Raw genomic sequence first — 27,000 nt, 5'->3', positions numbered from 1 at the left:
AAAGCAGACTATAGAAAGGAAACCAGAAAAGACCGGGTAGATGAAAAGTGAAACCTGGGAAAGATCTAAATTATTGTTCAAATGAGCTTCTATTAAAACCAAAGAATAAAACCACAGCACTCAGAAAAGTAAAAAAGGGAGAGTAAAATGGACTTACCGAAAAGGTCTCTGCACTGATGAGATAAACTCGTACGCAGAATAAATGTGAACATGTGACAGTGGAGCAATGATGTTTGATCTGTTGAAAGAGGCGCCAAAACAGTGTCGGCAGTGGATTGAATGCACACTGATAGGGGAGGGGCATCAGGCTGTTAAAAAAGGCTGCTTTAATAAATAAATACTGGTGAAAAACTAAATAAAAAACCAAAACCATGATAAAATGCCGAACCTGACTGCAAGTGGTAGTGAAAGTAGCATAAGGCACCCGTAGTACTGTTAGTGCCAGAGCTGCTTAGAATAAAGAACCGTGCTGTACATGAGGAGAAAAAAGAAAGAATGAGGTGATAAGATGTAAAGTGCTGGCCCCTCACTGAACCACTTGATAAAACTAAGGAGTGATGTTCTAGAGCAGGGGTGCCCACACTTTTTGGGCTTGCGAGCTACTTTTAAAATGACCAAGTCAAAATGATCTACCAACAATAAAATTAAAAAAAAAACACAAAGCACACTGTACGCATAGAAAATGTTAATTATCATTCCTATTCCAGGGTTTTTCAAAGAGGTCAAAGCAGATGACTCTATGCATTGTCACCTCAGTAACAACCATACAAAAATAGACAAATATACCCCCTCCCTTTTTACTAAACCACGATAGCAGTTTTTAGCGCAGGGAGCTGCGCTGAATGCCCAGCACTGCTCTCGACACTCATAGGCTCCCTGCGCTAAAAACCTCTATTGTGGTTTAGTAAAAGGGGACCTTAGTGTAAAATATAGACAGCTGATATAAATTCAGACACATTTTGGTCACTAAATTTAAAATAAAATCATTTTTCCTACCTTGTCTGGTTATTTCATGATTCTCTGGTTGCATTTTCTTCTTCTGACTGTGCATCCAATCTTTCTTCCCTTTTAGCCTACATGCTTCCTCTCCTCCAGACCTCATTCCCTCCCCCAAACTTTCCTTCCTCTCTCCCTGCCCTTTCTTTCTCTCTGCCTCCCTTTCTTTTTTTTCTGTTTCTCTTCTTTCCTTCTGTCTCCCTGCCTGCCCTTTTTCTTTCTTTCTCCCTGCCCTCCCCCAAGCCACTGCCACTGCCATCGGGGACCAGGACCCAAACCGCCACCAATAACAGGCCCGAAATCCGACGCTGCCCCATGCTCTCCCTGCTTCGGCCGACCAGTATTCCTCTCCCCGAAGTCAATTCTGCAGTCGGACTTCGGGGAGAGGAAGGCTGATTGGCTCAAGATCACGATCCACCTATTGGGGGAAATGCTGTTGGGTCCTGCCTTCCCGGAAACAGAAAGTAGGCAGGACCCGGCAGCAAGAAGAGCAAATGCTTCACTAACCTGTCTCCCGCCTTAGCCTGTAGCGAACGCTTGCTTCAGGGCTCTCAACATGTGCGTGCCGGCTTCCCTTCTCCCCCCCCCCCCCGAACATAACTTCCGGTTTTGGAGGGAAGAGAAGGGAAGCCGGCACGAATATGTTGAGAGCCCTGAAGCAAACGTTCGCTACGGGCTAAGGCGGGAGATAGGTTAGTGAAGCATTTGCTCTTCTTGCTGCCGGGTCCTGCCTACTTTCTGTTTCCGTGAAGGCAGGACCCGGCAGCATTTCCCCCAATAGAGCCCCGGAGCATAAGTTAGCTACGGGCTGAAATCTCCAAGCTGGGTTTTTTTTTTTTGTTTTTTTTTTTAATGTTCAGCAGCGGCGGAGGCAGCAGATGATAGCCGGGCGCTGGTCTAAATTAGCTGGGCGAACCGCCCAGCTAAAAGGTCCTAGATAGAACACTGTATGTGTATATATATATATATATATATATATATATACATACATATATATATACATACATACATACAGACCGCCAGTAATTTAAAAAACTGGTTGATTTTTCACTTCACACCCAGTTTTACAGTTGTATTCACACATTTATGAAAAATGTAATTATGCCACAAATATAGCTTTCTGGATGTAGATTATTTTAAGGCATTCATTCTGTTTGTCTGTTTTACAGGTCTTGAGTACATAGTTGAATATCGATCACAGAACAATATTCCTATAATATATGAATGCAAGCTGTGTGAATGTGAGGCAGGATTGACCAATATGTTCATGCATGTTGGTGGCGTTAAACACAGACTGGCATACCTGGTAAGTCACTGGAGTCTGAGAGATACTTGACAGATTTTTGTGGACTTACTTGAAAGGGAGAGGGGATTGGCCAGTTGCCAGTTTATAGTAATTTACAGTTTTTCCCCAGGTTTGGAAAAAACTTTTATTCATTGGGAAAAATAAATATATTTGGTTGAGCACATGATGACAGGGCTCCTGTGAATCTTCAACATAGATTAACAATTCAATGGGGAGATCAAATGCTTATTGTCAAATCAGGCATTATATGCAATTTTAACACCATTATTAGTAGATAGATTATCTATTTCTTTTATACATAAAACATTACAATCATTGGGAGGATTGAAGGATTTTATTGGGTTAAAGGCCAAATGGGTGCTGGATGTGGGGGTTACATTGGAATCTTGGAATTTGGGAGCACACATCAACAGAATATTCCAATTTATAAACAGTGCAGATCTTAGAAAGTGTTACTTAGGACACTTGGAGAGTGTTACTTGTCCTGAGTGTTACTCAGGACAAGCAGGCAATCAATATATTCTTATATGTAGGTGATTGTCATCCAAGGATCCCCAGTATGGACAGCTTTAAAAGTGCATCGCCACTTTAAGAACTTAAGAAAGTTCATGAATTGCTCACACCGTGCATGGGCGAGTGCCTTCTCACCCGACGCAGGCTCGCAGCTCCTCAGTTCTTAGTTTTCCATGGAGCCAAGAAGTCGTGCCTCTGAATGTTCAGTATTTTGCCATTTGTCTTCCCGCTCACGCATTTTTTTCTTAATTTATTTTTAAGTTTACTTCTTTTAAAAGGAAAAGAGAAACATTTTTTCCTCAGGGGGCTTTGGCCACCGAGACTTTCATTTTTCATTAGCCATCAATTTGGCTGACGCAGTCTTTTCAACCTTTTTGCAGGCCATTAATGGGCTAAAAAATAAAAAAATGTTGCAGATGCCCAACGCACTCTCGCTTCCTGACAGTTGGTGCTTCAAGTCCCTTTGCCCAGAACACCCAGTGGAACTTATGCCCGGTGTACTACCCTGTAGAAAGGTTCGATAATCAGCTGGAAACTTCAGTAGAAAAGATTGTTCAGGACTGGCATGTGCATCGATTAGAAACCTTCATTGTCGAAAACATTTACATCGACACCGGTGTCGGGAGACATCGTTCCGTCTGGTAAGCCAGTTCAGAGGCCGCCAACTTCCCAGTCGACTTCGTTGGTCACTTTGCATCAAGTCTAATGCTGACCAAGCAGTAACGACCACCTTCCGGCTTGCCTCACCTCAAGGTGTGCAGTCTCATTGAGGTCACCCTCTTCGGGGCAAGCCATGGCACCAATGGTACTGGCAGATAAGCCAGAGGTACCAGTGCTTTTCTTCTGGGTACAGCTTGATGCGCTGTTCTGAAGGGATTTGGATGATGCATGTAAACTGCTTACCACAGTATCTACTCCCTTGGTATCGGTCTAACCTAAGTACATTGCTACCAGATCCTACGGTACTGCAGCTGGTTTCTCCAGCGCGACATCGACGTTCCACTCTCACCACTGGTCTAGTTCTTTATCGACAATTCAGTAAGCATTGTTCCTCCTTGCATGCTTCGAAGAGAAATTGCTCTATCACGTTCTTCGAAGAGAACTGCTTCGCATCATACCTCTTTCTACTCAGTGGACCGGTACTGGATTCGATGTAAGCATCGATCTTCTCGACGCATTTCTTTGCAGAGGCCTTCATATCCCTCAGGTTTATAGTCTGATTCAGTTGAGGACTTCTCTGGGTCTACAACAGTCTCCACTCAAGTGTCCATCAGGGGCTTAAGCTTCTACTGAAAGACTTTTTGTCACTGTATTTATAAGGCAATTGGGGAAAGAGCTACCACTCGAGCTAGAAGCTGATTCTGTCTACAGTGCTGAATACTTGAAGGACTTAGATTATGATCAACCTCCTAAAAGAATTTCTCTGCTGTTCCTCTTTCTCAGCCTCTTCCTCAACCAATCAGAGCTCCAACTGTATTATCTGAGTTGCATTTTTTTTACTTTCTCCATGTTCCTTTGGAGGCTTGGTGCCCAGAGGTTCACATTTTTTGGGACCTCTGCCTGAGAGAAGACGCAGATCCATATAGCAAAGGTCAGCCCTTGGAGACGCTTAGCTAGCCAGCCTGCTTTTATATTTTTTGAGCTCAAGGGCTGTCCCCAGTTAGCTGCTCACATCCTTGATTTAATCAGGAGCTTCAGTGCAGGCTGTTTGGCTCCTTCCTGGCTCGGCTGAGATTTATAGTGGACCAGCTGCGTTTTTTTGGAGGTTGAGGCTTTCTCCAATTGGCAGTCAGAAGATCAGGTTTTTCAGTGAATCTGTGAGGCAGATTTCTTCTCCATTGATGCCAGCTAAAATCCTATACTGAACTAGGTAGGCACTACATAAGGATATTGAAGCCTATGGGAAAAATCGAGAGGGGGTGGTCTCTGAAAGTTCTGAACCCAGAGCCTTTCCCTGTAATTTTTTTTTTCCCTTCAAGGAGGTCTCCACAGTCCATTGAATTGGCCAAGTGCAGTTGTGTCGGTGCCTCAAACCCCAGGAGGACTGGCAGGGGATCCCTGCCAGGGTTGGCGAGACCCCCAGCATAAGGCTTCACCCTGGATTTTGTGAGCCTTATGTGCAATGCCTATTTGAACTGCTAAGAACATAAGAATAGCCTTACTGGGTCAGACCAATGGTCCATCTTGCCCAGTAGCCTGTCTTTATGGTAGCCAATCCAGATTCGGAGAGAGTGGGAGCCAGAAGGCCTTGAGCATGCGCAGATGCTCAAGGCCCAGCCCAGGCAAGAGGCAGGATATTTGGGAACCGGCATGTCCTGTGGGTTGGTGCTGCGTGCCGGTGCCAGATCGAGGTAAGGGTTTGTGTTTGGGTGGGCGGGGGATGCCGGTTCATGAGGGGGAGGGGGGGGGGTGGAAGCGCACCAGTGGCCTCGGTGGTGGGGGTGAGGTGGAGCAGTGCCCGTGGCCTTGGGGGGGGAATCAAGCGAGATTACCTTACTTCCTATGGGAAACTCGCTTTGATATATGAGCACTTTGGTTTACGAGTATGCTTCTGGAACAAATTATGTTCGTAAACCAAAGTTCTACTGTAGTAGCAACATTCCATGCTACAGGTCCAGGGCAAGCAGTGGCTTCCCTCATGTCTGTCTCAATAACAGATAATGGACTTTTTCTTCAGAAAATTGTCCAAACCTTTCTTAAAACCATCTACGTTAATCGCTCTTACCACAACCTCTGGCAACGTGTTCCAGAGCTTAACTCTTCTCTTGAGTGAAAAAAATATTTCCTCATAACTTCAAGTGTCCCTTAGTCTTTGTAAAAAAATTGATTAACTTGTACCTGTTGTACAGCAGTCAGGATTTTGTAGACTTAATCATATCTCCCCTTAGCCATCTCTCTTCCAAGCTAAAGAACCCTAACCTTTTTAGTCTTTCCTCATATGAGATGAGTTCCATCCCCTTTATCATCTTGGTCGCTCTTCTTTGAACCTTTTTTAATGCTGCTATATCTTTCTTGAGATAAGGTGACCAGAATTGAGCGCAATGCTCTAGGTGAGGTTATATCATGGAGTGATACAGACCTCGGCGGCGTTTGAACTCACTTTTTCTGAGCTTTTTCTTGCAGCAGGAGAGCAGACCGGGAGGCAGAGGGGAGAAAGGAAGCCGGGCCTGCAAGGGAGAAACAGAGGGGCGGAAGCCAGTAAGGAGGGGCGGAAGGTTGATCGGGGTAGCGGCGAGAGGAAGCTCCGCCCACCCCCACCGCGTCAGAGGTCGTCTCGGCGCCCGGGCTCCCCCTTAAGAGGAAGGGAGCCGGAGCACGAGGCAGACCTCGGCGGCGTTTGAACTCACGTTTTCTGAGCTTTTTCTTGCAGCAGGAGAGCAGACCGGGAGGCAGAGGGGAGAAAGGAAGCCGGGCCTGCAAGGGAGAAACAGAGGGGCGGAAGCCAGTAAGGAAGGGGCGGAAGGTTGATCAGGGTAGCGGCGAGAGGAAGCTCCGCCCTTAAGAGGAAGGGAGCCAACGGCGCACGGCCGTTCGGCGCGCGGTAAAGGCGCTCGCCTTAGCGAGAGCGCCTTTGCGAAGGAGCCTTGGAAGGAGCCCAGACAGCCCAGCAGCAAATTCTAACTTCTAACTCAACTCAATAAAAAAAAAAAATACTTTTCTTCTGTTCTCATTCTTCTCATCTCTCTCTTTTTTAAGCTAGCAGCACGCCGAGCACCACTTCTACACACCAAGTGACTTCAGGTACGAGAAAGGAGAAATGGAGGCTACAGGAACCCAGCGAAGCTATCCAGTATACTGCACCGAGTGTCATATGTATGACTACCTCCCCTCCGGGAGGCAGGCGTACATATGCGGTCGATGTCAGGAACTGGATAGCCTGAAGAAGGAGATCGGGAGACTACAGGTGAAGGTCCAGGAGCTGGAGGGACTCCGCACCGTAGAGGAACCAGGCTGGGTAACTGAGGATACCACCAGAGAGTGCCACATCAATGAGCAGGTTAGAGAGCTCGAAATATTCATTGAGGAGGCCTGCAGGATGGTGGAGGCGCACGATCACCAACAAGTCGGAAGGGAACCAACAGTTGGAAGACGGAATCCACCAGATGCCGGGGGACAGGAACCAATATATGGAAGACAGATTCTACCAGATTCCAGAAGAGAAGGACAGATTCTACCAGATTCCAGGAGGGAAGGACGGATTCCAACAGGACCTTGCGGAGGAACTGAGCAGACAGAGGAGGCGGAGGCCCAACAGAATCTGGAGGAAGGATTGGCGGATCGAGCCACTGACATAGACCTGAGACCCAGGAGGAAACTGAGAAAGGGGAAATCCGCAATCATAGTGGGAGACTCAATCCTGAGAGAGGTGGACAGTCACATAGCAGGAGGCAGAGATGACCGACTAGTGATATGTCTCCCAGGGGCGAGAACTAAGGACATCACAGACAGAATCACAGACACAAAAAGAAAAAAGGAGACTACAGATAATTCAGAACACGGCCATAAAATTAATTTACAATGCGAAAAAATATGACCACGTTTCCCCACTATTAATAGATGCTCACTGGTTACCGATTGGTCACAGGATTTTGTTTAAAATAATGCTTCTCACTTTTAAGACCTTAGCATCTGGCGAACCACAATTTATTTCAAGGACACTAATCCCATATAAAACCCAACACTTACTGCGATCATCAGATCAAAATTTACTGTCAGTACCTTCTTTGAAAATCATAGGAACAAGAAGATTGGATATGTTCACAGTGACGGGACCCCAATGGTGGAATGCCCTCCCCCAGTATATTAGATCTGAACACGATATCGTAACATTTAAAAAACTTTAAAAAACATATTTATTTAAAGATGCTTTTAATTCTTGAAACTTTTACTTGTTTTAGAGATACTCCTTGAATTGTGCTTTTGTAATTTGTACCCTTTCCTCTTGTTTTTCCCTTTTTTTTTTTTTTTTAGTTCCATACCCAACATTGTAACTTTTTAACTCCTTTCCTAACCCCTTCTGTACGTTTTTATTGAAATTATATTGTTAATGTGTTAGTTTCTTTATTTTCTCTGCTTAGACTATGTACGTCGCCTAGCAATTTTAATAGGCGATTCATCAAATACTAAAATAAACTTGAAACTTGAATCGAGAGAATCCTGGAAGGAGCTGAGACGGAAGAAACAGCAGTGATAATCCACGTTGGAACCAACGTCGTTAGCAGAAGGAACTACAACAGGACAACACTGACCGAACAGTTCAAGATACTGGGGAGGAAACTGAAGCTGAGGACAAGGAAGATAGCTTTCTCAGAGATCTTGCCAGTACCGAGGGCGGATGCAAGGAGGCAGACCGAGCTGCAAGCAATTAACGGTTGGCTGAGGAGGTGGTGCGAAGAGGAAGGTTTTCACTTTGTACGGAACAGGACAACTTTCCTGGGAAAGAACAAGCTCTACAGGAGGGACGGACTGCACCTGAGCACCGATGGGACGAGGAGGCTGGCGCACAACATCTAGAACAACATAGACATGGCTTTAAACTGAGGAAAAGGGGAAAGCCGATAGTCGATCTGACATCGACACATCGGACTAGTGTATCAAAAAAGGATACTGGACCAGGAAAAGGCAATAGAGGGATCGAGACTTGAGTGGACATTTTTTGATAAAAAATCCAAGGACGCAAAGCAGGGACCCAGGGAACTAATGAAACCAAAGAATAGGAAATGGAGGAAACAGCCGGAGGAACATCCAAAAATGGGGAAGCAGGCTGAGGACGAGATAAACACACCACAGGAGGGAGATGAGGACGAGATAAACACACCACAGGAGGGAGATGAGGATGACATAGACACATCACAGGAGGAGGATAAACAAAACGAGGCCCAGGGACTGGCAGCCCATGAGGGGGTAGGCAGGAACACCAAACCACGAGGAAAACCAACAAGGAAGGTAAGCAACCGTGACTTAAATTGCCTATACACTAATGCTAGGAGCCTAAGAGCCAAAATGGGGGAGCTAGAAGTCATAGCCAGAAAGAAGGACATAGACATAATTGAAGTCACTGAAACATGGTGGTCCGAGGACAACAAATGGGATGTGGTCATACCAGGGTACAAACTTTACAGGAGAGACAGGACATACAAGAAGGGTGGAGGAATAGCGCTATACATAAAGGACTCCATTCTTTCAACCAGGATGGAAACAGCAATAGGGGTGGACAACTTGGAATTACTATGGGTTAAGCTACCAGGAGGAAATGAAGCAGACATTAAATTAGGACTGTACTATCGCCCACCAGGACAACCGGAAGCAAACGACCAGGACTTAGAGGCTGAATTAAGGCAGGTAAGCAAAAGCGGAAGTGTGGTGGTGATGGGGGATTTCAACTACTCTGGCATAGACTGGAAAATTGGATACTCAAGCTGCACAAGGGAAACAAAATTGCTGGAGGCTATAAGGGACTGCTTCATGGAACAGCTGGTCATGGAACCAACAAGAGGAGAAGCCACTCTTGATCTAATCCTCAACGGGCTAGGGGGACCCGCAAAGGAGGTGGTAGTACTAGAGCCACTAGGAAACAGCGACCACAACATGATCCAGTGCAAGCTAGAAATAGGAACACCAAAAGTGAAGAGAACCACAACGACAGCACTCAATTACAGAAAAGGGAACTACGAGGCCATGAGGAAATTGGTGGGAAAGAAACTCAGCAGCAGCTCAGGGAAGATGGAGACCGTAGAAAAAGCCTGGTCCCTGCTCAAGGGCACGATGCACGAAGCACAGAACCTGTACGTCCCCAGGTTTAGGAAAGGGTGCAAAAAGAATAGAACAAAAAACCCGGTGTGGATAACAAATGCAGTGAGAAAGGCGATAAGTGACAAGAAAGCATCGTTCAGAAAATGGAAAAAGGACCAAACCAAGGACAACCAGGATGAACACAAAAGGCACCAAAAGGAATGTCACCGAGTGGTAAGGAAAGCAAAAAGAGAATATGAGGAAAGACTGGCAGAGAAAGCAGGAAACTTCAAACCATTCTTCAAGTATGTGAAGGGGAGACAACCGGCCAGGGAGGAAGTGGGACCCTTGGATGATGGAGACAGGAAGGGAGTGGTAAAGGAGGAAACAGAGATAGCTGACAGGTTAAACAAGTTCTTCTCGTCAGTCTTCACGAGGGAGGACACATCCAATATTCCAGAACCTGAGGAGATCTTACATGGAGACCGGGATGGGAAGCTAGTCAAACTAGAGGTAAGCCGGGAGGATGTCCTCCGTCAGATAGACAGACTAAAGAGCGACAAATCACCAGGTCCGGACGGCATCCACCCAAGGGAACTAAAAGAGCTGAGGAACGAAATAGCAGAAACATTTCGCCAAATATGTAACCTTTCCTTAGAAACAGGGGAGATCCCAGAGGACTGGAAAATAGCAAATGTCACGCCCATCTTCAAGAAGGGATCAAGGGGTGACCCGGGAAACTACAGGCCGGTGAGTTTGACCTCAGTTCCGGGAAAGATGATGGAAGCACTGATTAAGGACACCATCTGCGATCACATAGTAAACAATGGGCAGCTGAAGGCAAGCCAGCACAGCTTCTGCAAGGGAAGGTCATGCCTCACAAACTTGCTGTACTTCTTTGAGGGAATAAACAGCCAGATGGATAAAGGGAAATCCATAGACATCATTTACCTTGACTTCCAAAAAGCCTTTGACAAGGTACCCCATGAACGGTTGCTTAAGAAGCTGTGGAACCACGGGGTGCAAGGGGATATCCACCGATGGATCAAACACTGGCTGGCAGGCAAGAAACAAAGGGTTGGAGTAAAGGGCCATTACTCAGAATGGCAATGGGTCACGAGTGGAATCCCACAGGGGTCGGTGCTGGAACCGCTCCTGTTCAATATATTTATTAACGACTTGGAGACAGGGACAAACTGTGAGGTTATTAAATTTGCGGACGACACCAAACTCTACAGCAGGGTTAGAACCAAGGAAGACTGTGAATGCCTGCAAAGGGACTTAACAAGGTTAGAAGACTGGGCAAGAAAATGGCAAATGAGTTTTTACACTGAGAAATGCAAAGTCATGCACGTAGGGAAAAAGAACCCGATGTTCGACTATAAAATGGGGGGATCATTGCTGGGGGTGAGCAACCTTGAAAGAGACCTGGGAGTGATGGTGGACACAACATTGAAAGCATCAGCACAGTGTGCAACAGCCTCAAAGAAAGCGAACAGAATGTTGGGTATCCAGGACGAAGGAAGTCATTTTGCCGCTGTATCGGGCAATGGTGCGCCCACATCTGGAGTACTGTATCCAGTACTGGTCGCCGTACCTCAAGAAGGACATGGCGGTACTTGAGGGAGTCCAGAGAAGAGCGACAAAACTGATAAAAGGTATGGAAAACTTCTCATACGCTGACAGATTGGAAATGCTGGGGCTATTCTCCCTGGAAAAGCAGAGACTTAGAGGAGACATGATAGAAACCTTCAAAATCATGAAGGGCATAGAGAAGGTAGACAGGGACAAATTCTTCAAGCTATGGGGAGCCACAAGTACAAGGGGGCACTCGGATAAATTGAAAAAGGACAGGTTTAGAACAAATGCTAGGAAGTTCTTTTTCACTCAGAGGGTGGTGGACACATGGAACGCGCTCCCGGAGGCTGTGATAGGCCAGAGCACGCTACAGGGGTTCAAGGAGGGTCTAGATAGGTTCCTAAAAGAAAAGGGGATTGAGGGCTACAGATAGAAGTAGAGATAGCTTATAGGAATAGTCAGAAACCACGTCGCAGGTCATGGACCTGATGGGCCGCCGTGGGAGGGGACCGCTGGGCACGATGGACCTCTGGTCTGACCCAGTGGAGGCAACTTCTTATGTTCTTAGAGGCATTAAAACATTCTTAGTCTTGTTAACCATCCCTTTTTTAATAATTCTTAGCATTTTGTTTGCTTTTTTTGGCCGCCACTGCACATTGGGCTGTAATTACACTACTCCTCAAAAAAACGTTCACCAGACCATACCTGCATGTCCGACATTGTTGCCTAGATGTCTCACCACCACTTAAAACTGAACTTGATCAAGACTGAGCTAGTTATCCTTACACCTAAACCTACCTCTCTTCTCTGCCCACTCTTTTTTTTTTTTTAATTAATTTTCCTTTATTAAATAATTCAAATGAATTTTAAAAACATCCAACATATATAATCAGACATAAAGCAATACATTAAGTCATGGTACACCCAGTTTCTTGGTACATACTAAAAGTGTCAATTATCTATAAACCTTCTATAATCCAGCCCTCCCATCCCCCCAAACCACCCCCCCTCCTGCCCCGGTGGAAGGATGTGTGCAGAAGAATCATGAAATATAAAGTAGAAGTTTAGAATTCAGAAATCAATAGCATTACCCGCTTGGGAGCTGGTTCAAGCATCATATGCACCCCAAATGGTATTGTAACTGTGTATCCGATTTCTCTGGAGAACAGTCAATTTAGACATCTTTTGTATAAATTGTACTTTGGTCAACAATACTCGAAGCGCTGGAAGATCTGGTTGTTTCCAAGCAGATGCCAAAACAAGTTGACCTGCTGTCAGTATCTGATGTATCCATTTCTTCTGTCTGGTAGGCAAAACAGCAGGCCCCACAATCAATAAGCAACACTCTATAGTCTTGGGTATTGAAATGCCCAACACTGCCTCAATAAAGGCAATCACTCTGTCCAAATAAGTCTGAGCTTTTATACAATGCCAACAGATATGTTCAAAAGTACCCACTTCCCCACATCCTCTCCAGTATTCATCCGGTCCTTCCCCATATATAGCTTGTAATCACGCTGGAGTGTAGTACCAACAAAAAAACATCTTATAACCATTTTCTATCATATTACTAGAAATAGAGCCATGGAGAAGGGAATGAAATATTATAGCCCATTCTTTTAACATTTGCCAATGATCTTTTTTTTTCCCAACATCGTCTATATTTCAGATGAGGATGAAGATGCTCCGATTGTGCATTATATAATCTAGTGATACTACCCCTCCCACTCTTTCATCAGAGCCCTCCCCAAAGACAGGTGTTTAAGGTAATTCTCTGCCCACTCTCTATCTTTGTGGATATCTCCCTTAACCTCTCTCTCTTTCTCTGCACAAATCCAACAACCACCAAAACCTGTCGTTTCTTTCTCTATAATATCTCCAAAATCCAACTCTTCCTCCCTGAGCACACTACCAAAACCCTTACCTACAACCTTATCACCTCTCACCTGGAATACTGCATTTTGCTTCTCACAGATCTTCATGTATCCATCTCTCTCCCTTTCAATCCATTCAAAATTCTGTTGCATGACATATTTTGACAGAATTGCTATGCTCACATCACCCCTATCCTCAAGTCACTTCATTGGCTCCCTATCCATTTCCAAATACAATTCAAACTCCTCTTATTGACTTACAAATGCATTTACTCTGCAGCTTCTCAATATCTCTCCTCTCTTATCTTTTCAATACTCCTCCCTGAGATCTCTGTTTATAGGGAAAGTGTCTCTACAGATAAGAGACTCTGTACCCTTCTCCTCTACTGCCAACTCCAGACTATGTTCCTTCTCTTTTGGTGCACCATACGCTTGGAACAGACTGTCTGAGTCAGTATGTCAAGTTCCGTCCCTGACAGTATTCAAATCCAGGCTAAAAGCCCACTTTTTCAAAGTTGCTTTTAACTCGTAACCCCCACTCGCTTGTGAAGTACCCATGACTGAGAAACGCCCTAACCCCCTACTTGTCTTGTTTCACTATTAGATTAGATTGTAAACTCTACTAAGCAGGGATTGTCTCTCTTGAATATTTTAATGTACAGCGCTTCATACATCTAGCAACATTATAGAAATTAGTAGCAGTAGTATAATGATGACATTGTGTACAATTATATATAACACATCACAGGAGATTGTCCAAAGACTGAACAAAAAGAGGAACTGAAGAGAGTAAAGGAAATAATAAATAAAAATGAACTATTAGAATCAAAGAGACAAATGGACAAAACTATGTGCTGAAAAATTGAGAAGCCTATGTATGATAATGGCCATGAGATAGAGAAGTTAGGAGGAAGTCTGCAAAATGGGAAAATCAGCCAAGGACAGGTTCTAAGAAAAACAGTAGATGGTTTTGGGCCCAACAAGACTGTGTAAGAGTGTAACTGTCTAAAATCATAATGTATTGCTCAGCATAATCTAAAAACTGGATCTGGGGACCAAACGGTAGCCTTAAGGTTTATAAGGTTAGATTCAGTAAATGGTACCAAGAATTACGTGCTGGTAAAAATCAGTGTTCAGCACTATTTCATAAAGAACACTCTGGGGTGAGTACTCTTTATAGAATCGTGTAGAGCAGTGTTCTTCAACCTTTTTACACCTATGGACCGGCAGAAATAAAATAATTATTTGGTGGACCGGCATTGGTCTGCGGACTGGTGGTTGAAGAACACTGAGCTAAGTTGTGGGCCATCTGGAAGCCTTCCCTCTGATGTTGCGACATCAGAGAGAAGGCTTCCAGTTCAGGGGCAGGAAGTGCGAAGGAGCCACTGCCCGTGGCTTTGTGCACTGAGTCAGTGAGGAAGAGGGAGCCAGCCCAAAGATAACACCGCATCAGTCGCACCGCGAACCAGCGATTGAAGAACACTGTTTTGGGCCTGATGCACATGCCGGCCCTGTGGACCGGCAGGAAATTTCTATGGACCGGCACTGGTCCATGGACCGGTAGTTGAAGAACACTGGTGTAGAGCACTATTTCCCATGCCCAATGTTGGTCATGAGGATTTACACTACATCAGCTGAAACCTAGTATAAATTCTGGTGCATACGCTGTGCTTCCACTGAATTCCATAACTCAGCACTGAAATTTTTGGAATGCTTCTGACCCACCCACACCCCTCCTATGGCCATTACTTCATTGGGTTACGCAGAATTGAATTTGTGTGATCTATGTTACAGAATAGTATGCAGCAAGCTGCATGCACAAATCCCAATTTATGCGAATTGTTATCCAATTATTGAATGTTAATTGCCTGTTAACCACTGTGTTGTGTATGCAATTCAAGATCATGCCTAATTTTTGGTGTGCAAATTTCAGCAACCGTTAAAGAATCTGAGAGATAATGTGTACTTTAAGCTGGAAGATGGATACTGGTCTATCAGTCACCCAGTTTCTCACTTGTAAACATCATATTCTATAATAATAAAAAAGATTTTCTTACCTGCAGTGCTGGCTCAAAGGATTACGGTACCCTGAGCCAATTTTGATGGAGGTACCCCTGACCCAGCCCCCAAAGCTTAAGCTTTCTCCCCTTATCTCTCCAGTCCAGCATCGCTCCTTCCCTTCTCCCCCCACAGCCCTCCAAACATTACCTTCCTTTTTGGCAGCAACAGCATGCAGAGCAAGCAACCCTTAACCAGCCCTGGATCTTCTCTCCTCTAAGTCCCGACGACAGGAAATTGCAGGAAAATGTCCAAGCCTTTCTTCAAACCAGCTATACTATCCGCTCTTACCACAACCTCTGGCAATGCATTCCAGAGCTTAACTATTTTCTGAGTGAAAAAATATTTCCTCCTATTGGTTTTAAAAGTATTTCCCTGTAATTTTGAGTGTTCCCTAATCTTAGTAATTTTTAATGGAGTGAAAAATCGATCCACTTGTACCAGTTCTACTCCACTCAGGATTTTGTAGACTTCAATCATATCTCCAATTAGCCATCTCTTTTTCAAGCTGAACAGCCCTAACCTTTTTTTAGTCTTTCCTCATACGAGAGGAGTACCATCCCTTTTATCATCTTGGTCACATTTCCTTGAACCTTTATGAGTACCAGTATATCTTTCTTGAGATAAGGAGACCAGAATTGAACGCAATACACCAGGTGAAGTTGCACTATGGAGCGATACAGAGGCATTAAAACATTCTTTAGCACTCTCCAGACCGGTAGAGGTTAATCTTACAAGTGGGTATATATCTCATCATGACCAGCAGGTGGCGACTGAAACAAAACTGTGGAATAGTACATAAGAGGTACCTTCCCCTATTCCTATCAGTCTTCTTTCAGTCTCCAGCAGGTTCGTGAGTGAGCTGTACCCATCTCCCTTGGTAGGGCTGTTGGAATTTGTTTAGGGTTTCTAGTCCCCGTTTTGGGCCGAATTGAGCTTGGGTGGGTCCTGTTTGGGGGTCCAACTGACCTCGGGGGTGTCAAACCTGGCGGGTCTCGTGCTGGGTCCCTCCCCCCGTTTCCTCCACCTCCCCACATTTTTTTAGAGGAGCCTTAGCAGTAAGCCTCACACCCTAATTCAAGCAAGGCATATTGCTTTGAGAGTCTATGGAGTCTCCTCTATTTAAAAAAAAAAAATCCTGAGGTGGTGTCAGTCTGAAGGGTTGCTGTCCCTTTAACTTTGCTGTATTTTACTGTATTTTTTTTTTTGCTAACCGGCACTTTTTGTTTAGCTAGGTTACATATGGAACAGAGGAAAAAATGCTCATTGTGCTCCAGATGCAAGGCACTCACAGCTGGAATGTGCAAGCAGTGTTCAAGCCAGTGCGGTAGTGGAGCTCCGTTGGCAGCGGCTACAGGCGCACAGAGCTCCCCGCCGCTAGTGCCTCACGAGTCGACTGGAAGCGGTGGAGAAGCCCAGTCTTCCTTCACCGCCCACGGAGGGTTTTCCTCAACCGCCGACAGTAGGGGTACAAAGGATTCTTTTTTCTGCCGGTTCGGCTCAGGACTCCCTCTCAGATTATTTTTTTAACAGCTGATTCTGGCTTGCCTTCTTTAGCGGCTGGGATAGTTCAGGCTTCCCAGCAGCTACAGGCCCTGGAGGGGTTGTTTATGGCTGGAACTTCGCCATTTTCTCAGTCTGGCCCCTCCATTTGGTCTGCAATCTCAGGTGACCTTCTCCCTGTATTGGAAAACAGGGGCAGGTTTCATCTGGGTCCCCTGCTGTGGCAAGGAGTTCCTTGGGACCCCTGGAGGGTTTTTCCCCTGATTTAATTTTTGCATTGTGCAGAGCCTATTTTCAGGCGACTGGGGGTCCCACGTGCTTTCAGGAGGGGGTTTCCTCCGCACTCCCAGTGGCTTTGGCACCCTCTTCTTTTTTGACGTCCCCTCTTCCTCCTCCCTCGTCCAAGCGCCTGAGGGTGGCTTGGGATGAGGATTGGTGGTCCGAGGAGTGTGGCGGCCTGGATGAGGATCTGGACCCTTTTGAGGAATTCCAGGATCCTCTCGAGGTGGAGGCGGGTTTCCCGCCTTCTGGCGAAGAGGTGTCTGTGGTGCGCCTTTTTCAGAGGGATGAGCTTCCAGACCTGATTCAGCAGGTCTCCTTGGTGCTGCGTATTGAAGAAGTGCCACTGGAGACCCTGTGTGTGGGGGACCCTCTTAGGGGCATCCATATGGTTTCCCGTTCTTTTCCTATGCATCAGAATATTTGGGATATTGTACTGGCGTAGTGGAATACACCAGAGGCGCTGTTTCTGTTAGCACGCGCCATGGCTCGTTTGTATCCCATCCTGGAGGAGGATAGGGCTACTTTATGTTCAAATATGTTTTATTGAGCTCAGCAAAAACACCAGTGAACAAAACTAATTACAGACAAGCTCAACATTTTAGGTAACAGAATCCAGCCCCCACAGATCACTGCCCCCCGAGCAACCCCACCCCAAACAAACCCTCCTAAAATACCCCCCCCCCCCCCCCCGGGTCCTTCTTCCAAATACAACATGACCATGGAAAAAACATAAAAGGAACAGGCATACCAAGTGCAACAGAATGGGACAGAAAACAAGGATTCAACAGTTAAGCAAACGGCTTCGAGCCATCGGAGTCATAGTTGTCTAAAATGGTTCCCAAGTGCGTTGAAAGATGTGGCCTGGGAGAGAGGAAAGGTCCGGTACATCCCTCCTTGCCCAACATCAAGAGAGTAATCATCCGACAGCGCCAAAGAGAGTAATCCGGAGCAGCATCCTCAAGCCAGTGCAACAAAATACATTTCAGGGCCACGAGGACAGTCCACTTAAGGAAAGCAGCAGCCCCCCTTATACGAGGGAAATAGTGGGGAACAGCGCCAAATAAGAACAAAGGGGAGCGGCGAATGGTAATTTTTCAAATGTGCTCCACAAAAACAGCATTCCAAAAAGCTTAAACATTAGGGCAAGTCCAAAACATGTGTCCTAAGCCCGCTTCTGGAGCTTGGCATCGGAGACAGGCAGCGGTTTCACGAAGTCCGGATAAATAAGCCCTCTTTGGAGAGATGAACAAACGGAAAACCAACTTATAGTATTGTTCCCAAAAGGTGGTATACTTTCGAAAGGCAGGCAACCTACGGGACAGCCTGCAAATGCACATCCTCTGGCAACTCCACTGCAAGGTCACGAGCCCAAGCATCCCGTAATTTAGAATGGTGATAGGGCTACTTTAAAATCGCCAGTGGTGGACGTGGTGGTGTCGGCTATTTCTAAGCCAATATAAACGACTGGGGAAAATTCAAAAGAAACAGGAAACAGAAAAATCACTTTTTGAATCAGGACATTCACTGCATTGAACTTTTCCAGCAATTTAGCGGGTTCTCTGAGGAAGCCAGGGCGGCGAAACGCGTCAGAACCCAGCTGAACTTACGCTGTTGATATTTTTCAAGCTAAGTCTACCTTTGAAATTATAATTCTTATAGTTGGACATTACGTTTCTTTATGGACTAGTGAATCATGAACACTTTTCAAATAGCACTTTAAACCACCTTTAACCATTATATGGTGCAATGATAGATACCATAAGAATTTCTACAGGGGCTTGTCCCCATATTGAGTTCTTACGATCCATCTTTGGAGTCTGAGCACTTCTCAAGGTTAAAAGGCATTTAAAGTAGCTTTATTGTTCCTTTATCAGTGTCAGGCTATTTCTAAGCGGCATACCGTGCCTGTTGAGGGCGGTTTCACCTTACGGGACTCTGAGGAGCATAAGTTAGAGACCATTCTTAAGCAGAATTTTGATGTCTCTGCATTGGGGGTACAGGTGGCTATTTGTGGGGGCTAGTGGCTCGCGCCCTGTTTCGGTAGGCCAAGCGCATCCTGGATCGTTAGTCTGATGACTGGTCTTTAGTGTATCAGGTGGTGGCAAAGATTGAGATGGCTGCCTTGTTCCTCTCAGATGCTCTCTATGACTTGGTGCGGACATCAGCTAAGTCTATGGCGTTTGGAGTGGCCGCGCAACATACCTTGTGGCTTCGCGCTTGGTCGGCAGATGCCGTGTCCAAAACTAAACTTACCAAATTTCCCTTTCGGGGGTCTTTTTTGTTTGGAGAGGACTTGGATAAGTTGGTTCAGACTCTGACAGACTCTAAGGTGCCCCACCTGCCTGAGGACCATGCTCGCCCGGCATCTCGGGGTGGCACTGCTCGCGGGCATCTGTGGGAGTTCTGCAAGTATCGCCCTGTGTGTGGGGCTGCTGCTTTTCAGGCTTTGGGGTTTTCCCAGGTTCGGTTTTATCAGCGCATGCAGTCCTTTTGGGGGTCCATCGGGGGCTGGGAATTCCTCCGCCAGTTCCCCCCGCTGCCCATCTTGCCCAATGACTCTTTGCCAGCCCCCCTCTTTGGTTCCGGTGAGTGCTCGTCTGCACAAATATTTTCCCAAGTGGACCGATATCACGTCCGTTCAGTGGGTCCTGGAGGTGGTGCGGAACAGTTATGCTCTGGAGTTTGCCAGATCAGTTTCTAGCCTCTCCATGTCAGGCGGCATGGAAAATGCAGACCTTTCGCCAGACCCATCGGCGCTTACTAGATCTGAAAGCAGTTGTTCTAGTGCCCCCCTCAGGAGTACACCAGTTGTTCCAGTGCACCATCAAGTACTCGATTTACTTTGTGGTGCCCAATAAGGAAGGGACCTTTTGGTCCATCCTAGATTTAAAAGGGGTCAACGGGGCTCTCAGAATTCCCTCTTTTCACATGGAAACACTGAGGTCTGTCATTCTGGCGATTCAGTCGGGGGAGTTCCTGACTTCACTTGATATGACGGAGGCCTACTTGCATGTTTTCATTCGGGCCTCCCTTAAGCGCTTCCTTCACTTTGCGATTCTTGGCCTGGCCACGGCTCCCTGGACGTTCACCAAGGTTATGGTGGTCATCGTGGCAGCCTTGCAGTCAGAGGGCGTTCTGGTACATCCCTACCTGGACAACTGTTTGATTCGAGTGAAGTTGTTGCAGGAGAGCACCCAGGTTACAGCTCGGGTGGTGGAGTTTCTCCAGTCACTGGGATGAGTGGTCAACCTTTCCAAAAGTCAGTTGGTCCTGTCTCAGTGTCTGGAGTACCTTGGGGTTCTGTTTGACACCTCCTTGAGGAAGGTCTTCCTTCCAGAGGCCTGGGTAAGCAAATTGCAATCTCAGATTCGCCTCCTTATGGCATCCCAGTGTACTCGGGCACAGGATTTCCTCTAAGTCTTGGGGGTCGATGGTGGCTTTCCTAGATGTAGTGCGGTGGGCGCAGACCCACATGCGTCCTTTTCAGTTTGCTCTGCTCCGGAGGTGGTCGTCTCGGAGGCACAGCTTGGATCTCCCTGTTCCTCTGCAAGGCTTGGCGCACTGCAGTCTTCGATGGTGGCTCCAGACCTCTCATCTCGTTCAGGGGACGAGTCTGGATCAACCACAGTGGACGGTCCTTCGCAAGGATGCCAGTCTCCTCGGTTGGGAAGCTCAGTGTCTAGGTCACTCAGCTCAGGACACCTGGTCCATAGAGGAGGTGTCCTGGTCGATCACTGTGTGTCAAGTTTCAAGTTTCTTTATTTTTGATATACTGTCTATAAAAATACATGTCTAGACGGTGTTTGAGACCAGAGCCGTCCATCTGGTGCTGTTAGCCTTCCGCTCCTTCTTGTCGGACAAGTCAGTCAGAGTTCTGTCGGACAGTGCCACGGTGGTGGCTTACATCAATCATCAGGGAGGCACCAAGAGCACTCAGCGCAGGAGGCGGCTCTACATCTCGGCCTCTCACATAGCCGGTGTGGAGAATGTTCAGGTGGACTTCCTCAGTCGTCACGTGCTGGATCCCAGAGAGTGGTGTCTAAGCCCTGTCGCCTTTTAGTTGATAGTGCAGCCTTGGGGTCAGCCCCTCATGGACCTGATGGCCATGAGTGTCAATGTCAAACTGATGTGATTCGCTTCTTGCAGGCGGCCAAATTGCTCAAACCTCACGTACAACCCTCTGTTGCATCTTGGGATCTGAATCTGGCTCTTTCAGTGCTAGTGCGCTCTCCTTTTGAACCGTTGGGCGACTGCTCTTTGAAGGACCTTACTCTTAAAGCGGTCTTCTTGGAGGCCATTACTTCAGCTAGGCGTGTTTCTGATGCTGCAGGCTTTCTCTTGTAGGGCTCCCTTCTTGGAGTTTTCTAGGGAGTGGGTTGTCTTAAGGCCTGTTTCTTCCTTTCTGCCTAAGGTAGTTTCTCCTTTTCATGTCAATCGGGCAGTGGTCCTCCCAGTGTTGGGTAGTCGGGAGGGATCTTCTGAGCAGAAGCAGTTGTGAAGGACCCAGGAGATCCGGAAATCAGATAATCTCTTTGTCCTTCTAGCAGGACCTTGTCAGGGGGATGGCTCTTCTAAGGCTACTATTGCGTGCTGGATCAAGGAGACTATTGCTTCCGCTTATCTTTTGAAGAAGAAACCTGTTCCAGAATTTCTCAAGGCTCATTTCACTAGGGGTCAGGCAGCTTCTTGGGTTGAATCTTTGCTAGGGCCTCCAGTGGACATTTGTAAGGTTGTGGTTTGGTCTTCCTTGCATTCCTTTGTCAGACTCTACTGGGTAGACTTTTAGGCACGTCGGGATGCAGTGTTAGTTGAGCGTGTTCTATGGGGTCCCACCCATGATGAGGACTGCTTTGGTATGCCCCACTTGTAAGATTAACCTCTACTAGTCTGGAGAGTGCTAAAAAAGGAGAAATTAGGTTCTTACCTGCTAATTTACTTTCTTTTAGCTTCTCCAGGCTAGTAGAGGTCCCCACCATGTCTATTGTTGTATTGTCGTGTTGTTGTGGCTGTTGCGTGGGCAGTTTTTGTTTTTTGCTGCGGGTTCTAGTATTTTTCTAGGGCTGGGAAGAATTGAAGAACAGCAGCTGTGGCTCGGCTGGCGAGCTGTGGGGACGGTTTTCTTTCTGGGATCTCTCCTCTGCATTTTCCAACAGCATTTGGGTATAAGAACATAAGAAAAGCCTTCACCGGATCAGACCGAGGTCCATCCAGTCTGGTGATCCGCACACGCGGCGGCCCATTTAGGTACTCCTGATTGGAGTCCCAGATATACCGTAGCCCTCAATATGATTTGCAAGAAGGTGTGCATCCAACTTGCGCTTGAATCCCAGAACAGTAATCTCTGTCACAACATCCTCTGGGAGAGCATTCCAAATTCCCAGCACTCGCTGTGTGAAAAAGAACTTCCTGACATTCGTCCTGAACCTGCTGCCTCTCAGTTTCAGTCTGTGACCTCTTGTCCGTGTCACCTCCGAAAAAGTTAGTAAAGCTTTATCTTGGTCCATTTTATCAAATCCCTTTATTAATTTAAAAGTCTCTATTAGATCCCCTCTCAGTCTTCTCTGCTCGAGGGTAAACAGTCCCAATTTCATAAGGCGCTCTTTGTAGCTCAAATTCTCCAATCCCTTGACAAGTTTCGTGGCTCTCCTCTGTACCCTCTCCAGCAGAATTATATCTTTCTTGAGGTATGGAGACCAGTGTTGTACACAGTACTCCAATTGCGGTCTAACCATTGCTCTATAAAGTGACATTATTACATCTTCCAATCTACTCATGATCCCCTTCTTAATCATGCCCAACATCCGGTTTGCTTTCTTCGCCGCTGCCACGCATTGTGCCGTAGGCTTTAGGGTTCTGTCAATCAGTACCCCCAAATCTCTTTCTTGTTCGCATTTTGCTAATGTCGCCCCCAGCATCTTATATTCGTGTTCTTTGTTTTTTTTCCTAGATGCATCACCTTGCATTTGTTTATGTTAAAATTCATCTGCCACTTTGATGCCCATGCTTCCAGCTTGTTCAGATCCTTCTGGAGTTCCTCGCAGTCCCTTTGAGAGTCAACCGCCCGACATAGTTTTGTATCGTCTGCAAACTTTATTATATGTGCGGCGGCGGCGAAGAAAGCAAACAGGATGTTAGGCGTAATTAAGAAGGGGATCACAAGTAGATCGGAAGATGTCATAATGCCACTTTATAAAACAATGGTCAGACCGCATTTAGAATATTGTGTCCAACACTGGTCTTCATACCACAAGAGGGATATAACTCTGTTGGAGAAAGTGCAGAGGCGAGCCATGAAACTTGTCAAAGGAATGGAGCATTTGAGCTATAAAGAATGACTCAGGAAACTGGGATTGTTTACCCTCGAGAAGAGAAGACTGAGAGGGGATTTGATAGAGACTTTTAAAATATTAAAAGGATTTGATATAATAGACCAAGAAGCAGCATTGCTAACATTTTCTGATGTGACATGGACAAGAGGTCATAGCCTGAAACTGAGTGGCAGCAGGTTCAGGACAAATGTCAGGAAGTTTTGTTTCACACAGCGAGTGGTGGGTGCTTGGAATGCACTCCCGGAGGAGGTTGTGGCGGAGACTACTGTACTGGGATTCAAGCGCAGGTTGGATGCACACCTTCTTGCATATCATATTGAGGGATACGGTAATGTCGGGTCTCCAAAAAGGAGTACCTAAATGGGCCGCCGCGAGTGCGGAGCACCGGACTAGATGGACCTCGGTCTGATCCGGTGAAGGCGTTTCTTATGTTCTTATGTAAGAAACTAATTTCTCCTTAGACTTGTTAACCACTCCATTTTTAATAATTCCTAGCATCTTGTTTGCTTTTTTCACCACCACCACACATTGGGTGGAAGGTTTCATTGTATTGTCTACAATGACATCCAGATCTTTTTCATGGGTGCTAACCCCCAAGGTGAACCCTAGCATCCGGTAACTGTGATTTGGGTTATTCTTTCCAATGTGCATTACTTTGCATTTGTCCACATTAAATTTCATCTGCCACTTGGACACTCAGGCCCAGATTCTCTAAAATTGCGTCCCGATTTTAGGCAGCTGTAGGCGTCAGCCAATCGGGATGCACTAATCAGCCAATCGGGATGCACGTTTTTTAAAAAAAAATGCTCCCCAGGCAGGCCGCCTATATTGAAGGCGAGGCCCGCAAGACACCTAGGCCCTGATTCTGTATAGGACGCCCGGGAGAGGCGTCCTATTCAGAATCGGCCTAAACTAAACCCCGATTCTGTAACCGGCGTCCATGTTACAGACACGGGTTAGAGAATCGGGTTAGATTAGACACGGCCCGCTACACTTATCGCGGCAAGGGATCTCTCTGCCGCTATAAATATAGCGGGCCGTGGCCCCCTGACTGATCACTGGCAGGAGGGTGCCCAAACCCTCCTGGCCGAAGACGCACCCCCCTCCCCGACACTACCGACCGCCCCCCCCCCCCCCCGACACTACCGATCCCCCCCCCCCCCCGACATTACCGATCTCCCCCCCCGACAATATCGGTCGCTGGCAGGAGGGTGCCCAATCCCTCCTGCCTGAAGACGCACCCCCCCCCCCCGGCGCTAACAACCCCCACTCCACCAAACCTGTTCTTACAGATGGGTCTTGCACGTCGAGCAAGCAGGCACGCCTCGTCGAAATGAGGCGGGCCCGCCCCTTCCCGGCCCATCCCGCCGAAGCCTAAGGTCTGATTGGCCCAGGCTCTAGAAGCCTGGACCAATCAGGCCTTAGGAATAGCGGGTCCGCCCATCCCTACTAAGTCTAAGGTCTGATTGGCCAATCAGGCCTTAGATTAAGTGGGGATGGGCGGACCCGCTATGCCTAAGGCCTGATTGGTCCAGGCTTCTAGAGCCTGGGCCAATCAGGCCTTAGGCTTCGGCAGGATAGGCCGGGAAGGGGCGGGCCCGCCTCATTTCGACGAGGCGTGCCTGCTTGCTCGACGTGCAAGACCCATCTGTAAGAACAGGTTTGGTGGAGTGGGGGTTGTTAGCGCCGGGGGGGGTGCGTCTTTGGGCAGGAGGGATTGGGCACCCTCCTGCCAGCGACTGATATTGTTGGGGGGGGGGATCGGTAATGTCGGGGGGGGGGGGCGGTCGGTAGTGTCAGGGGGGGGGGCGGTTGGTAGTGTCGGGGGGGGGGTGCGTCTTCGGGCAGGAGGGTTTGGGCACCTTCCTGCCAGTGATCGGTCAGGGGCCACGGCCCGCTATACTTATAGCGGCAGAGAGATCCCTTGCCGCGATAAGTATAGCGGCCGCGTTTACTTACAATGTAGACCAGCATTTTGCTGGCCTACATTTTTAAGCTTCTCATCTACTAGGGAGACGCGTAGGGCCACCTAGGTTCAGCCTAAGGCCCTTAGACGAGCTTAGGCATCTTGCGGGTCTCCCTAGGCTCCCGGAGATGCCTTCAGGCCTGCCTGGGGAGCATTTTTTTTTTTTAAAACGTGCATCCTGATTGGCTGATTAGACAGCTGTAGGACGCCTACTGCTGCCTAAAATCGGGACACACTTTTAGAGAATCTGGGCCTCAGTCTTCCAATTTCCTAAGGTCTTCCTGCAATTTTTCACAATCTGCATGCATTTTAACTACTTTGAACAGTTTAGTGTCATCTGCAAATTTAATCACCTCACTCCGTTGTTCCAATTTCCAAATCATTTATAATTAAATTAAATAGCACCACTCCACTGTTTACTCTCCTCCATTGAGAAAATGGACCATTTAACCCTACTCTCTGTTTTGTATCCAATAACCAATTCATTTTCCACAATTTAACTTTGCCACCTTTCCTATGATACTTTAATTTTCTCTGGAGCCTCTCATGAGGAACTTGTCAAAAGCTTTCTGAAAATCTAGATACACTATATCAACCAGCTCACCTTCATCCACATGTTTATTCACACCTTCAAAGAAGTCAAATGGTGAAGCATGATGTCCCTCGTCTGAACCCATGCTGACTCTGTCCCATTAAATCATGTTTGTCTATGTGTTTCACAATTTTATTTTTTTATAATTGTTTCCACCATTTTGCCTGGCATTCCAAGTTTCCAAATTTTATTTACATTTGATATATTGCATTGGTAATAATATCTATGCAGTTTATATATTAAAATTAAATTATAATTTCCCAGATCTCCCTTGGAACCCTTTTAAAAATTGGCATAACATTGGCTACCCTCCATTCTTCAGGTACTACAGATAATTTCAGCAACAGATTACTAAAAGCAGGTCAGTAATTTCATGTTTGCGTTCTTTTAGTACCCTGCGGTGTATACTATCTGGTCCAGGTGATTTATCACTTTTTAATTTGTCAGTTTGACTTAGTAAATCTTCCAGATTCACCAAGATTTCTTTTGGTTCCTCCACATCACACTTGAAAACCATTTCCAGTTCAGGTAGACCTCTTACATCGTCTTTGATAAAGATTGAAGCAAGAATTAATTCAGTCTCACCGCTATGACCTTATCTTCCCTGAGTTTTCCTTTTGCTCCTTGATCATTCAACAGTCCCATAGGTTCTCTCACAGGTTTTCTGCTTCTGGTGTACCTAATAAAAACAGTTATTAGTTTTTGCTTATTTGGCAAGTTTCTCTTCATATTTTTCTTAGCTTTCTTTATCAATGCTTCACATCTAACTTGTCATTGCTTGTGTATTTTCTTATATTCTTCATTCGGAATCCATTATTATACTGTTGCTTAATTTGGCAGCTTTTCTAATCTTTGAAAACATTTCTTCATATGTCTGCTCATTATGTCCCGGGGGATGGTAGTATAACCTTATCTTTATATTCCTTCCCTTCACACACATGATTTCTATTTATATGGATTCCAAACTGCTATCTATGTCATGTAGAATGTTTGTTTTATTTGATTCAGTTCCCTCTTTAACATATAGCACAACTCCCCCTCCAATTTGATCCACTCTATCCTTGCAATATAATTTGTACCCAGGTAATACAATGTTGCATTGATTGTCCTCCTTTCACCAGGTCTCTGAGATGCCTGTTATATCTACCTCATCATTCAATGCTATATTCTCTAACTCTGCTATTTTAATTTTTAGGTTTCTAGCATTTGTATACAGACACTTCAAATTGTGTTTTTTCCTTGTATATACAGGCTGCTGAGAAGATGACAGG

The 27,000-nt window shown here is 46.3% G+C and overlaps 1 protein-coding gene across 5 annotated transcripts in view; it reads left to right on the top strand.

The window, feature by feature from the left end:
• Positions 1 to 27,000, top strand: part of LOC117353556 (nuclear factor of activated T-cells 5-like) — a 281,088-nt gene that overhangs the window by 83,819 nt on the left and 170,269 nt on the right. For all 5 annotated transcript variants that reach the window (XM_033929614.1, XM_033929613.1, XM_033929615.1 and 2 more), the window contains exon 7: positions 2,166 to 2,302. In XM_033929614.1, the coding sequence (XP_033785505.1) occupies positions 2,166 to 2,302 (137 nt within the window). The remainder of the gene's footprint in view (positions 1 to 2,165; positions 2,303 to 27,000) is intronic.

This window comes from Geotrypetes seraphini, chromosome 2 (assembly GCF_902459505.1).
Source record: "Geotrypetes seraphini chromosome 2, aGeoSer1.1, whole genome shotgun sequence".
NCBI lineage: Eukaryota > Metazoa > Chordata > Amphibia > Gymnophiona > Dermophiidae > Geotrypetes > Geotrypetes seraphini.
The sequence above is the reverse complement of the archived record's forward strand: the minus strand, read 5'-3'. Positions and strand labels throughout refer to the sequence as shown.